Genomic DNA, 13,588 nt, shown 5'->3' on the forward strand with positions numbered 1-13,588 from the left:
AGAAGGGATGACTGAATTAAAAAAACACCAAAAAAAGGAAAGAAAATCACCATCTTACAACAATCCTCAATGGATGAAACCATTAGGAGAAAAGTTAATGGGGGCCAGGCGCAGTGGCTCACGCCTATAATCCCAGCACTTTGGGAGGCTGAGGCAGGGGGATCACCTGAGATCAGGAGTTTGAGACCAGCCTGGCCAACATGGTGAAACCCCATCTCCACTAAAAATACAAAAATTAGCCGGGGGTGGTGCGCGCCTGTAGTTCAGGAGGCCAAGGCAGAATAATTGCTTGAACCCGGGAGGCAGAGGTTGCAGTGAGCCAAGATCGCACCACTGCACTCCAGACTGGGTGACAGAGTGAGACTCCGTCTCAAAAAAAAAAAAAAACAAGTAGATGGAGATCTTTATAATGAGGGACTACACTGCACCCTGTGACCCCACTGATCAATCTTAGAATCACCGCAAGTCAGTTAACAAGACATAAATATGCTGGGTGCGGTAGCTCACACCTGTAATCCCAGCACTTTGGGAGTCCAAGGTGGGCAGATCACGAGGTCAGGAGTTCCAGACCAGGCTGACCAACATGGCGAAACTCCGTCTCTAATAAAAATACAAAAAAAAAAAAAAAATTAGCTAGGTGTGGTGGCGGGTGCCTATAATTCCAGCAACTCACGAGGCTGAGGCAGGATAACTGCTTGAAACCAGGAGGTGGAGGTTGCAGTCAGCCAGGGTCCCGCCACTGCACTCTAGCCTGGGTGACAGAGCAAGATTCTGTCTCAGAAAAAAAAAAAAAAAGACATAAATATGATTCTGTATACTCAGTAAATTTCAGGAAAGACACAAGTTGTTTCGGGAGGGTTATGTATGTTTCATGAGATACCTTTCTGAATTATTTGAATGCTTAATTATGTGCACGTTGTACTTTTTTTTTTTTTTTTTGAGACAGTCTCACTCTGTCACCCAGGCAGCAGTGCGGTGGCATGATAATGTCTCACTGCAGCCTCAACCTCCCAGGGCTCAGGCGATCCTCCCACCTCAGCCTCCTGAGTAGTTGGGACTACAGTCACACACCACCATGCCTGGCTGTTTTTTTGTTTTGTTTTGTTTTGTTTAGAGACTATTTGTCATGTGGCCCAGGCTGGTCTTGAACTCCTGGGGCTCAAGCACACTCAGCCCACCTTGGCCTCTCAAAGTGCTGAGACTACAGGTGTGAGCCACCACACCTAAAATACTTTCTGAATTTTTTTTTTTTTTTTGAGGCAGTCTTGCTCTGTCACCCAGGCTGGAGTGTAGTGGTGTGATCCCAGCTCACTGCAGCCTCTACCTCCCGGGCTCAAGCAATCCTCCCACCTCTCAGCCTCCCAGGTAGCTGGACTACAGGCGCAAGTCACCAGGCCCAGCTAATTTTTGTATTTTTTTGTAGAGACGGGGTCTCACTATGTTGCCCAGACTAGTCTTCAACTCCTGGGCTCAAGCAACAATCTACTCACCTCGGCATCCTAAAGTGTTGGGATTACAAGTGTGAGCCACCACACCTAGCCACTTTTTGAATTTAAAGGGGGTTTCAAAAAATCTCTTTTTTCTTCACAAATTAAAATATAGAAATAGTTTTAATAAATCAAGAGTACAGCAATATAGTTAAAAAGGTAACAAATCAGGAACCAATGTGCCAGTCATTTTATGTTTCTAAACCTGTTTCCTAATTTGTAAAATGAGAAGGTATGATTCAATACATCCATCTAGGGTTTTTCCAGTTGTAAAATTGAGTCTCTATCTCCTTTTTCTTTCCTACTTCCTTTTTTACAGAATGCCGAGGGGCTTCATCAACTTTTTCCATTAAGCCTCAAACTACTATAGTGCCTTTTGTGGTTTGTTTGAGCTGCAACAATCTAACTTTTTTTTTTTTTGAGACAGTTTCACTCTGTCACCCAGGCTGGAGTGCAGTGATGAGATCTCCGCTCACTGTAAGCTCCACCTCCTGGGTTCATGCCATTCTCCTGCCTCAGCCTCCCAAGTAGCTGGGACTACAGGCGCCCGCCAACACGCCCAGCTAATTTTTTATATTTTTAGTAGAGACGGGGTTTCACCGTGTTAGCCAGGATGGTCTTGATCTCCTGACCTCGTGATCCACCCACCTCGGCCTCCCAAAGTGATGGGATTACAGGCATGAGCCACTGTGGCCAGCCAACAATCTAACATTTTATACTTTGACACATTTTATTATATGGACATCCATATGCCTCCACTGCTTTATGTAGCCTAGTTACTGCAAAGATAAGGCAAGAGTGATGTAATATCTACCTGATGCCAGCAAACTCCACCTTCTGGGTGATATAGGCACATGTGCTGACCTAAGAGGACGGGGAGAGACGGGTAGAAAGAGGGAGGGAGGGAGGGAGAGAGGGTGAGAAAGAGAGAGAGAGAGATTGATTAACATATTAAGGCCATGAAAAATCACAAACAAGAACTCCTAGCTTTCTAATCTCTTCTACCAACCCAAAGTTCAACTAGCTTGTGAGTAATAGATTTACCCTACAGGAAAACCTGTTAGGGTAGGTATGACAGTAGATGCTTAAAGAGTTTGGCAAGTATAGATAATAGGAAAGACCAGGTGGATGATAAATGACCAGCTTTACAAATATCCTGATCTTCACACATGTTTACATATATATCTGCATTTACATATTCATTTAAATATCATGTTGTTTCTCATTTTATCTCTCACTTTAGAAAATGGAACCCTCAACAAATAAAAATTAAGCAGATTTTTCCTGAAAATATACCCTGTATGGAAATTCTACCTATAATTTGTGGTTACATAGTATACAAAAACTTCATTTCTTTTGATTAGTGTCAAAATGGAAAAAAAAACCTCAACTGAGAATTTTCAGAACCAGTTCACAATTCTAATGAACTAATCTTTTCAAGTTGAAATGTTCATTAAAAAATTAATAAATGTGGGTGTGGTGTATACTATTTGGGTAATGGGTGCACCAAAATCTCACGAATCACCATTAAAGAACTTACTCATATAACCAAACACCACCTGTTCCCCAACAACATGGAAATAAAAAAAAATTAAAAAAATAAACAATTAAAATATAATAAAAATATTTTTATTAAAAAAATCGGGCCAGTTGCAGTGGCTCACGCCTGTAATCCCAGCACTTTGGGAGGCCGAGATGGGAAGATTGCGAGGTAAGGAGATTGAGACCATCCTGGCTAACATGGTGAAACCCCGTCTCTACTAAAAATTCAAAAAATTAGCCAGGTGTGGTGGCAGGCACCTGTAATCCCAGCTACTCGGGAGGCTGAGGCAGAAGAATGGCGTGAACCCGGGAGGCGGAGCTTGCAGTGAGCAGAAATCGCACCACTGCACTCCAGCCTGGGTGACAGAGCAAGACTCCATCTCAAAAAAAATAAATAAATGAATAATTAAAAAATGGGCCGGGCACGGTGCCTCGCACCTATAATCCTAGCACTTTGGGAGGCCAAAGCGGGCAGATCACCTGAGGTCAGGAGTTCAAGACCAGCCTGGCCAATATGGTGAAACCCCCACCTCTACTACAAATACAAAAAAAAAGGCTGGGCGTGATGGCTCAGGCCTGCAATCCCAGCACTTTGGGAGGCAGAGGCGGGCGGATTGCCTGAGGTCAGGAGTTCGAGACTACCCTGACCAACATGGAGAAACCTCGTCTCTACTAAAAATACAAAATTAGCCGGGCGTGGTGGTGCATGCCTGTAATCCCAGCTACTCCGGAGGCTGAGGCAGGAGAATTGCTTGAACCCAAAAGGCCAAGGTTGTTGTGAGCTGAGATCATGCCATTGCACTCCAGCCTGGGCAACAAGAAACTCTGTCTCAAAAAAAAATTAGCCGGGTGTGGTGGTGGGTGCCTGTAATTCCAGCTACTCTGGAGGCTGAGGCAGGAGAATCGCTTGAACCCAGAGGGCAGAAGTTACAGTAAGCCAAGATCCCACCATTTCACTTCAGCCTGCAAGAAACAGCAAAGCTCTGTTTCAAAAAAAAAAAAAAAAAATGAATACATGTGGAAAATGGGAAGAGGGTACAGCAAAAAGCAGTGTGATCTGGAAGCCACAGGATCTGGGTTTTGGCCAAGGGTCAACTTACTATCTAGCCTTGGGCAATTACCTAACTTCTCAATCTCAGTTTCTACCTCTATAAATTAGGGCTAATAAATACCTGTCCATGAAGAGATGTGAGGAGCAAACGGGATCAAGTGAAAACCTGAAAACTACGGTTCTATTCCAATGTAAAATACAGTATAACTTCCTATCTAAACCAAAAATGCTGAGTAAAAATCTGTAACAGTAAACAAATAAAAGATCAAAAAAAAAAATGAAGAGAATGGAAGAACAAACAAGATGTTGACAATGACTGTCTGTAGATGCTGAAATCAGAAATGATTTTATATTATTCTCCCATAATAAACAGGGATTATTCACATAATGGAAAAAGTAACAGACTTTCAAAAAAATCACATCTTACCAAACTTTTCTTTAGTCGCCACATATCCCCACGGCCAATATACTGATCCTTAAAAGTTAATTCCACTAGGTCAAGGGTCACATCCTAAAAGGAATAATCAAATAATATCTCTGACATTACTTTGCTACACTTTATAGTCATAAGGTAATGCCCACTTACCACGGAAAAAAACTTATTGCAAAAAAGAAAACTACTGGAAGACCATTCAGTAGCAGAACTCTGGTAAACAGAATTACATCCTGGCAAAGCACACTTCTCAGTATAGTTGGTAAATCTACAACTGATCCTACAGCCGCTGTAGCACACTGAGTGTGATGGGTAGTGGGGGACTCATTCTGTATTTTAGTCTGGATTCTGGCACACAAACATGACACTGAGCTATGCACTTTATTTCCCTGTTAATGTTGATAGTACTTTCTGGACAATAATTTTTATCTATTATAACATCACTTCTTGAAGAAAAATGAGAATACATTTTAAAATGTTAGCATTTTAATAGAAAATTTTACATATAGTTTCATCTACAGAAACTGGTTAGGACAAGCTTCAAGAAAAGTGGGGGTGGGTTTTAAATGCAACCTACATACTGTCTGCATTCTAAATGACATGTAGGCTACATATTTATTTATTATTATTTTTTGAGACAGGATATTGCTCTGTTGCCCAGGCTGGAGTGCAGTGGTGCAATCTCAGCTCACTCACTGTAGCCTCTGCCTCCTGGGCTCAAGTGACTCTCATGCCTCAGCCTCCCGAGTAGCTGGGACTACAGGGGTGCGCCACCACACCCAACTAAGTTTTGTATTTTTAGTAGAGACAGGGTTTCACCATGTTTCCCAGGCTGGTCTCAAACTCCTGACCTTAAGACATCCGCCTGCCTTGGCCTCCCAAAGTGCTGGGATTACAGGCATGGGCCACCACCCACGGCCTACATGTTTAGTTTTACAAGACAAGGTCTCGTTCTGTTGCCCAGGCTGAAGTGCAATAGTGCAACCATAAGCTCAATGCAGCCTCAACCTCCTGGGCTCAAGCAATCCTCCTGTTGCAGCTTTTCCAGTAGTTGGGACTACAGGCATATACAATACGCCCAGCTAATCTTTTAGAAAAGTTTTAGTAGGCAGGACGCAGTGGCTCCCACCTGTAATCCCAGTACTTTGGGAGGCCGAGGCAGGTAGATCACCTGAGGTCAGGAGTTCAAGACCAGCCTGGCCAATATGGTGAAACCCCGCCTCTACAAAAATACAAAAATCAGCTGGGTGTGGTGGTGCAGGCCTGTAATCCTAGCTACTCAGGAGGCTGAGGCAGGAGAATGGCTTGAACCTGGGAGGCACCAGTTGCAGTGAGCCGAGATCGTGCCACTGCACTCTAGCCTGGGCGACAGTGACACTCCGTTTCAAAAAAAAAAAAAGAAAAGAAAAGAAAAGTTTTAATAAAGACAAGGTCTAACTATGCTGCTCAGGCTGCTCATGAACTCCTGGCCTCAAGAGATCCTCCTGTCTCAGCCTCCTGATGTACAGAAATTACCACACCAAGCAGGCCACACATTTAATAGTCTAACACTACACTTAAGTAACCCATTGTTTCCTTACTAACCTAACTTTGAGGAAGGGTGCTTATCATTCCAAAAAGATGATCAAGTCCAAAACAAAGACATACCTTAGGGTCTACGACATTAACATAGACATCCTGATAAGGTCTCAGCCGGAACACTTGAGTCACAGTCTGGTCCACACTGATAGTTTCTAAAACAGAAACAATATCTGGCTCAGATAACACATTTTGAAAAAGTAGATCCATATATTCTAATCTATAAATACTCAACTCAGTAAGCAACACAATTGATCATCTGACACGGGCAACACACAGTCTCTTCCTTTCAGGAGCTTAGAATTTAAACAATTCTCTGCTTTTTAGGTGAAATAAGACCAGAGCCTAAGCAATCAACAAAAATGGAGAGAAAAAGGGAGAAGGAGGGAAAATAAAGAATTTAAGAAGGAAGAGGCTACGTATGGTGGCTAATGCCTGTAATCCCAGCACTTTGGGAGGTCTAGGCAGGAAGGTCACCTGAGGTCAGGAGTTTGAGACCAGCCTGGCCAACATGGTGAAACCCTGTCTCTACCAAAAATACAAAAATTAGCCAGGCATGATGGTGGTCACCTGTAATCCAAGCTACTTGGGAGGCTGAGGCATACAAATCACTTGAACCCCAGAGACCGAGGTTGTAGTGAGCTGAGATCACACCACTGCACTCCAATCTGGGTGACAGAATGAGACTCTGTCTCAATAAAGAAATAAATAAAATAAGAAGGAAGATAAGAAAGTTCAAAGACCTGTAAAATTCCAGAAAAGAAAGGAGATCTTCTCTTTGGAATGAAGTTATCAGTGGTAAAGAAGAAACAAACTTTTCAATGAGCCCTTAAGTCTGGTAAGAAACATAACAGAGGGCAGGAGATAAGGGGAAGGTATGAAGGCCATTCTTAGGATTAAGGTTTTATAGAATTCTTTTAAAATCTTTAAATTGGCTGAATGTGGTGGCTCACACCTGTAATCTCAACACTTTGGGAGGCCAAGGCGGGCAGATCATGAGGTCAGGAGTTCAAGACCAGCCTGACCAATATGGTGAATACCCGTCTCTACTAAAAATACAAAAAAAAAAAAAAAATTAGCCAGGCGTGGTGGCGTGCACCTGTAGTCCCAGCTACTCAGGAGGCAAAGGCAGGAGAATTGTTTGAACCCGGGAGGGGGAGGTTGCAGTGAGCCAAGATCACACTACTGCACTCCAGCCTGGGCGACAGAGGGATACTCCATCTCAAAATAACATAACATAACAATAAAAATGAAAACTTAAATTTTTTTTTTTTTTACTGCTCCTTGCAGAGCAGGGCTAACCCATAGGCAGTGTAACCAGAGTAGCCAGGTTTTATAGAATGTTTTCTCCTCAAGTTGAAATATTGAATGGTTAAATATGAGTGGACAACCAGGCATGGTGGCTCATGCCTATAATCCTAGCACTTTCGGAGCCCAAGGCATGAGGACTGCTTGGGCCCAGGAGTTCAAGACCAACTTGAGCAAAAATTTAAAAAAAAAAAAAAATTAGCCAGGCATGATCCTGTGGGCTGGACGTCTGGGGTCTTAGCTACTCGGGAGGCGAAGGTGGGAGATGGAGAATCATTTGCACCCAGGGAGGTTGAGGCTGCAGTGAGCCGTGAATGCACCACTGCACTCCAGTCTGGACAAGAGAGAGGCCCTGTCTGAAAGGGAAAAAAAAAAAAAAAAAAAAAGGCAGAGGTAATGGTGCAGTGGCTCACGCCTGTAATCCCAGGACTTTGGGAGGTTGAGGCAGGCAGATCACCTGAGGTAAGGAGTTTGAGACCAGCCTGGCCTACATGGTGAAACCCCATCTCTACTAAAAATATAAAAATTAGGCCAGGCTGTAATCCCAGCACTTTGGGAGGCTGAGGTGGGCAGTTCGAGACTAGCCTGGTCAACATAGTGAAACCCTGTCTCCACTAAAAATACAAAAATTAGCCGGGTGTGGTGACGCACGCCTGTAGTCCCAGCTACTCAGGAGGCTGAGGCAGGAGAATCCCTTGAATCCAGGAGGCAGAGGGTGCAGTGAGCTGAGACCATGTCATTGCGTTCCAGCCTGGGTGACAGAGTGAGACTCCATCTCAAAAAAATAAAAATATAAAAATTAGCCAGGCATGGTGGCGCACGCCTGTAGTCCTAACTACCTGGGAAGCTGAGGCAGGAGAATCACTTGAACCCAGGAGGCGCAGGTTGCAGTGAGCCACGATCGTGACACTGCACTCCAGACTCCAGCCTGGGCAATAGAGTGAGACTCCATCTCTCTAAAAAAAAAAAGAGTGGGTGACATCAAAGCCCTTTATTTTACTTTATTTATTTATTTAGAGACAGAGTTTTGCTTTTGTTGCCCAGGCTGGAGTGCAATGGCGTGATCTCGGCTCACGGCAGCTTCTGCCTCCCAGATTCAAGCAATTCTCCTGCCTCAGCTTCCCAAGTAGCTGGGATTACAGACATGCGCCACAATGCCCAATTTTATATTTTTAGTAGAGACGGGGTTTTACCATGTTGGTCAGGCTGATCTCAAACTCCTGACCTCAGGTGATCCACCTACCTCAGCCTCCCAAAGTGTTGGGATTACAGGCATCAGCCACTGCACCCAGCCATCAAAGCCCTTTAGAGCAACCCAGAATTTTGTTGTTTTTTTCTCTTAAGAACTATTTAAAAGAGTATCTTATTTACTTTCAATTAACATTTTGGTTCCTTGAACAGCATGGCATAGCCATTAGAGGGAAAAAGAAAGGATTTGAATCCAGAATAAGTAAGCAGGAATCACCGCTTCTGGCTACGCCTAGACTGTATAGTCTGACAGAGAATAAACTTCCTCACTCACTCAAGAGTTGTTGGGAAGATAATGCTAGATTACACAAAGCTCCCAGGACAGTGCCTTGCACATGTGGTGGGCAATCATCAATATATATTTCTTCCTCCCCAAACCCCACTCACCCAGAGTAGGCATTTAACAAATAGTTTGTGAAAAAACGGGACAGATGTGGTGGATCACACCTGCAATCCCAGCACTGTGGGAGGTCAAGGTGTGAGGAACTCTACTTGAGGCCAGGAGTTCAAGACCAACCTGGGCAACAGGCAGGTTGTGTATTTTTTTTCTTTTTCTTTTTTTTTTTTTTTTTTTGAGACGGAGTCTCGCTCTGTCACCCAGGCTGGAGTGCAGTGGCGCAATCTCGGCTCACTGCAACCTCCACCTCCCGGGTTCAAGTAATTCTCCTACCTCGGCCTCCAGAGTAGCTACGACTATAGCTGCATGCCACCACATCCAGCTAATTTTTTGTATTTTAGTAGAGACAGGGTTTCACCATTTGGCCCAGGATGGTCGCAAACTCCTAAGCTCAGGCAATCCGATGCCTGCCTCAGCCTCGGAAAGTCCCAGGATTATAGGCATAAGCCACCACGCCTGGCCTTTTTTTTTTTTTTTGAGATAGGGTCTTGCTCTGTTGACCAGGCTAGACTGCAGTGGCGCCGTTATAGCTCATTGTAAACTCAAACTCTTGGGATCAAATGATCCTTCCACCTCAGCCTCCAGAGTAGCTGGGACTATAAGTGTCAACTTGACAATTTTTTTTTATCGGGAACACAATTTGATAAGAAGAGAACTCCACCCATAAAAGAATGAAATCATGTCCACTGCAGCAACATGGACGGAGTTGGAGGCCACCATTATCCTAAGTGAACTAACTCACAAACAGAAAACCAAATACTGCATGTTCTTACCTACAAGTGGGGTGGAAATAATAGACACTTGGGACTCCAAAAACAAGGACAGGGAAGAGAAGGAGGGTTGAAAAATACAATGTTCAGGCCGGGTGCGGTGGCTCACACCTGTAATCCCAGCACTTTGGAGGGCCGAGGCAGGAGGATCATGAAGTCAGGAGATTGAGACCATCCTGGCTAACATGGTGAAACCTCGTCTCTACTAAAAATACAAAAAATTAGCTGGGCGTGGTGGCAGGTGCCTGTAGTCCCAGCTACTTGGGAGGCTGAGGGAGGAGAATGGCATGAACCCAGGAAGCGGAGCTTGCAGTGAGCCGAGATCCGGCCACTGCACTCCAACCTGGGTGACAGAACAAGACACTGTCTCAAAAAAAAAAAGAAAAAAATAGTGTTAAGACACAGATACAACATCCTGTATCTGTATCTGTTCTGTCAGATACAAGGTTCACTGTGTAATGGATACAATAGAAGCCCAATCCCCACCAGTACACAATATACCCCTGTAACAAACATGCCCATGTACTGCCTGAATTGAAAATTAAATTAAAATTTGTTTAAAAAAGAAGAGAATTACTTGCCCTCATCCCTTGAAATTATGAAGAGGGGTTTCTTACAGTTTGAGGCAGTAAATAAAAAATTCTAAGAAGAGTGATATAATTCTTACCCTTCTGTAAATCTTCCTTAAGTGATTTGACCTGCAAAAGCAGAGGGCTGAAAAAGAAAGCAACAAGAGAGTCAGGATACCGTGAGCAGTAACTCCCTAGCATCCTTCATCCCCCACAAAAGGCAAATAGGTCACTCTGGCCATTCTGTGACTTACAGCACAACAAAGGAGAAAGCTCCCTTAGAAACAAAGAAACTCGCCACGCACGGTGGCTCACACCTGTAATCCCAGCACTTTGGGAGGCCGAGGCAGGCGGATCACGAGGTCAGGAGATTGAGACCATCCTGGCTAACACGGTGAAACCCCTTCTCTACTAAAAAATAGAAAAAATTAGGCCGGGCGCGGTGGTTCACGCCTGTAATCCCAGCACTTTGGGAGGCCGGGACGGGTAGATCACGAGGTCAGGAGATCGAGACCATCCTGGCTAACACAGTGAAACCCGTCTCTACTAAAAATACAAAAAAATTAGCCAGGTGTGGTGGTGGGTGCCTGTAGTCTCAGCTACTCGGGAGGCTGAGGCAGGAGAATGGCATGAACCCAGGAGGCAGAGCTTGCAGTAAGCCAAGATCGCACCAGTGCACTCCAGCCTGGGCGAGAGAGCGAGGCTCCGTCTCAAAAAAGAAAAAAAGAAACAAAGAAACTCCATACGCACTAAAGGGAATGGACAAATGCTACAGAACCTTTCAGTTGTCATCTCAGCTTTAAAACCAGAAAGAGGCTGGGCTCGGTGGCTCATGCCTATAATCCCAACACTTTGGGAGGCCAAGGCAGGTGGATCACCTGAGGTCAGGTGTTCAAGACCAGCCTGGCCAACATGACGAAACCCTGTCTCTATTAAAAATACAAAAATTAGCCAGGTGTGGTGGCCCACACCTGCAATCCCAGCTACTCAACAGGCTGAGGCAGAAGAATCACTTGAACTCAGGAGGCAGAGGTTGCAGTGAGCCGAGGTGGCACCACTGCACTCCACCCTGGGTGACAGAGCGAGACTCTGTCTCTTTAAAAAAAAAAAAAAAAGTGGCTGGCGCGGTGGCTCACGCCTGTAATCCCAGCACTTTGGGAGGCCGAGGCCGGTGGATCACGAGGTCAGGAGATCGAGACCATCCTGGCTAACATAGTGAAACCCCATCTCTACTAAAAATACAAAAAATTAGCTGGGCGAGGTGGCAGGCACCTGTAGTCCCAGCTACTCGGGAGGCTGAGGCAGGAGAATCGCGTGAACCCTGGGGGGCGGAGCCTGCAGTGAGCCGAGATTGTGCCACTGCACTCCAGCCTGGGCGACAGCGAGACTCTGTCTCAAAAAAAAAAAAAAAAAAAAAGCTGGGCGTGGCAAGGTAGCTCATGCCTGTAATCCCAGCACTTTGAGAGGCCAAGGCAGGTGCATCATGAGGTCAGGAGTTCGAAACCAGCCTGACCAACAAGGTGAAACCCCGTCTCTACTAAAAACACAAAAATTAGACAAGCGTGGTGGCATGCACCTGTAATCCCAGCTACTCAGGAGGCTGAGGCAGGAGAATGGCTTGAATCCGGAAGGCGGAGATTGCGGTAAGCCGAGATCACACCACTGCACTTCAGCCTGGGTGACAGAGCGAGATTTCATCTCAAAAAAACCAAAAAACAAAACAAAACAAAAAATGGCTGGGTATGGTGGCTCATGCCTGTAATCTCAGCACTTTGGGAGGCCTAGCAGGGTAGATCACTTGAGACAAGCCTGGCCAATATGGTGAAATCCCATCTCTACTAAAAAATACAAAAATTAGGCCAAGTGCGATGCCTCATGCCTGTAATCCCAGCACATTGGGAGGCCAAGGCTGGTGGATTACCTGAGGTCAGGAGTTCAAGACCAGCCGGGGCAACATGGTGAAACCCTGTCTCTACTAAAAATGCAAAATTAACTGGGTGTGATGGCGCACGCCTGTAATCTCAGCTACTCGGGAGGCTGAGGCAGGACAATCAGTTGGGGCTGGGAGGCAGAGGTTGCAGTGAGCTGAGATTACGCAACTGCACTCTAGCCTAGGTGACACAGCTAGACTCCATCTCAAAAAAAAAAGGAGGCCGGGCGCGGTGGCTCACACTTGTAATCCCAGCACTTTGGGAGGCTGAGGCGGGCGGATCACGAGGTCAGGAGATCGAGACCATGGTGAAACCCTATCTCTACTAAAAATACAAAAAATTAGCCGGGCGTGGTGGCAGGCGCCTGTAGTCCCAGCTACTCGGAGAGGCTGAGGCAGGAGAATGGCGTGAACCCAGGAGGCGGAGCTTGCAGTGAGCCGAGATTGCGCCACTGCACTCCAGCCTGGGCAACAGAGCGAGACTCTGTCTCAAAAAAAAAAAGAAGGAATGGACCACTTTTGAAAAATTATTTGTTGGTCAAATCCTAGAAGGCACGAGCATTTTTTTTTTTAAGACAGGGTCCCACTATGTTGCCCGGGCTGGTCTCGAACTCCCGGGCTCAAATGACCTACCCACCTCAGCCTCGCAAAGTGCTGGAATTACAGGACTGAGCCACCACAGCATGAGCATTTTGAAAGGCAAAGAGAGCTATCTGCCTTTCAAACCCCTTGGACATCATTTGGAAACAGTGAATTGCCCAGTTCCATGGATCCCATGAGACACTCACCTGTATTCATCGTTGGGGTGTGCAATCTCTACAATGTCTCCAAGCTTGATGTGAGGGAACACTTTGGGGTTCACAACTAGCTCATCATCTGAAAGACAATTCAGCCACTTCAAGTAGAAAAACACTCATTAGGTACACTGTGTATGTTCTCACACTGGTTCTTCACAACCCCATCAGGATGGTATTGCCACCCCATTGACAGATGAGGTTCTATTTTGAAACGAGGCTTACAATGACTAATGGATTCACACAGGAACACCAAGCTACAGAGCAGCAGTGTGGGATGGCACTCAGGTACCTTCATCTCCATACCCCGTGCTCTTTCTACTACCGCACTTCTTCCAGGGACACAGCAGCCCTCAGTATCTGGGAATTAGGCTTCTGGACAGCCTTTTACCCCCTCAAATATTGTGTATCTGGCATATAACAGGAACAAAACAGGCTGGTTCCCACAGATACACCACAATTCCTTACAGTTATTCAATGT

The 13,588-nt window shown here is 45.3% G+C and overlaps 1 protein-coding gene across 40 annotated transcripts in view; it reads right to left on the reverse strand.

The window, feature by feature from the left end:
- DEPDC5 (DEP domain containing 5, GATOR1 subcomplex subunit) overlaps positions 1-13,588 on the reverse strand; it is a 178,989-nt gene that overhangs the window by 160,582 nt on the left and 4,819 nt on the right. For 38 of the 40 annotated variants that reach the window (XR_010117147.1, XR_010117142.1, XR_010117141.1 and 35 more), the window contains exons 3-7: positions 13,102-13,189; positions 10,482-10,528; positions 6,161-6,246; positions 4,508-4,591; positions 2,302-2,351 (exon numbers count right to left, since the gene is read on the reverse strand). Coding sequence is in view for 31 of the 40 variants with exons in the window: in XM_063623482.1 (XP_063479552.1) it covers positions 2,302-2,351; positions 4,508-4,591; positions 6,161-6,246; positions 10,482-10,528; positions 13,102-13,189 (355 nt within the window). In the remaining 9 variants the exon portion in view is untranslated. The remainder of the gene's footprint in view (positions 1-2,301; positions 2,352-4,507; positions 4,592-6,160; positions 6,247-10,481; positions 10,529-13,101; positions 13,190-13,588) is intronic. The other 2 variants (XM_055251574.2, XM_055251575.2) reach the window with 1 other exon arrangement.

The sequence above is a fragment of the Symphalangus syndactylus genome, chromosome 18, assembly GCF_028878055.3.
Source record: "Symphalangus syndactylus isolate Jambi chromosome 18, NHGRI_mSymSyn1-v2.1_pri, whole genome shotgun sequence".
NCBI lineage: Eukaryota > Metazoa > Chordata > Mammalia > Primates > Hylobatidae > Symphalangus > Symphalangus syndactylus.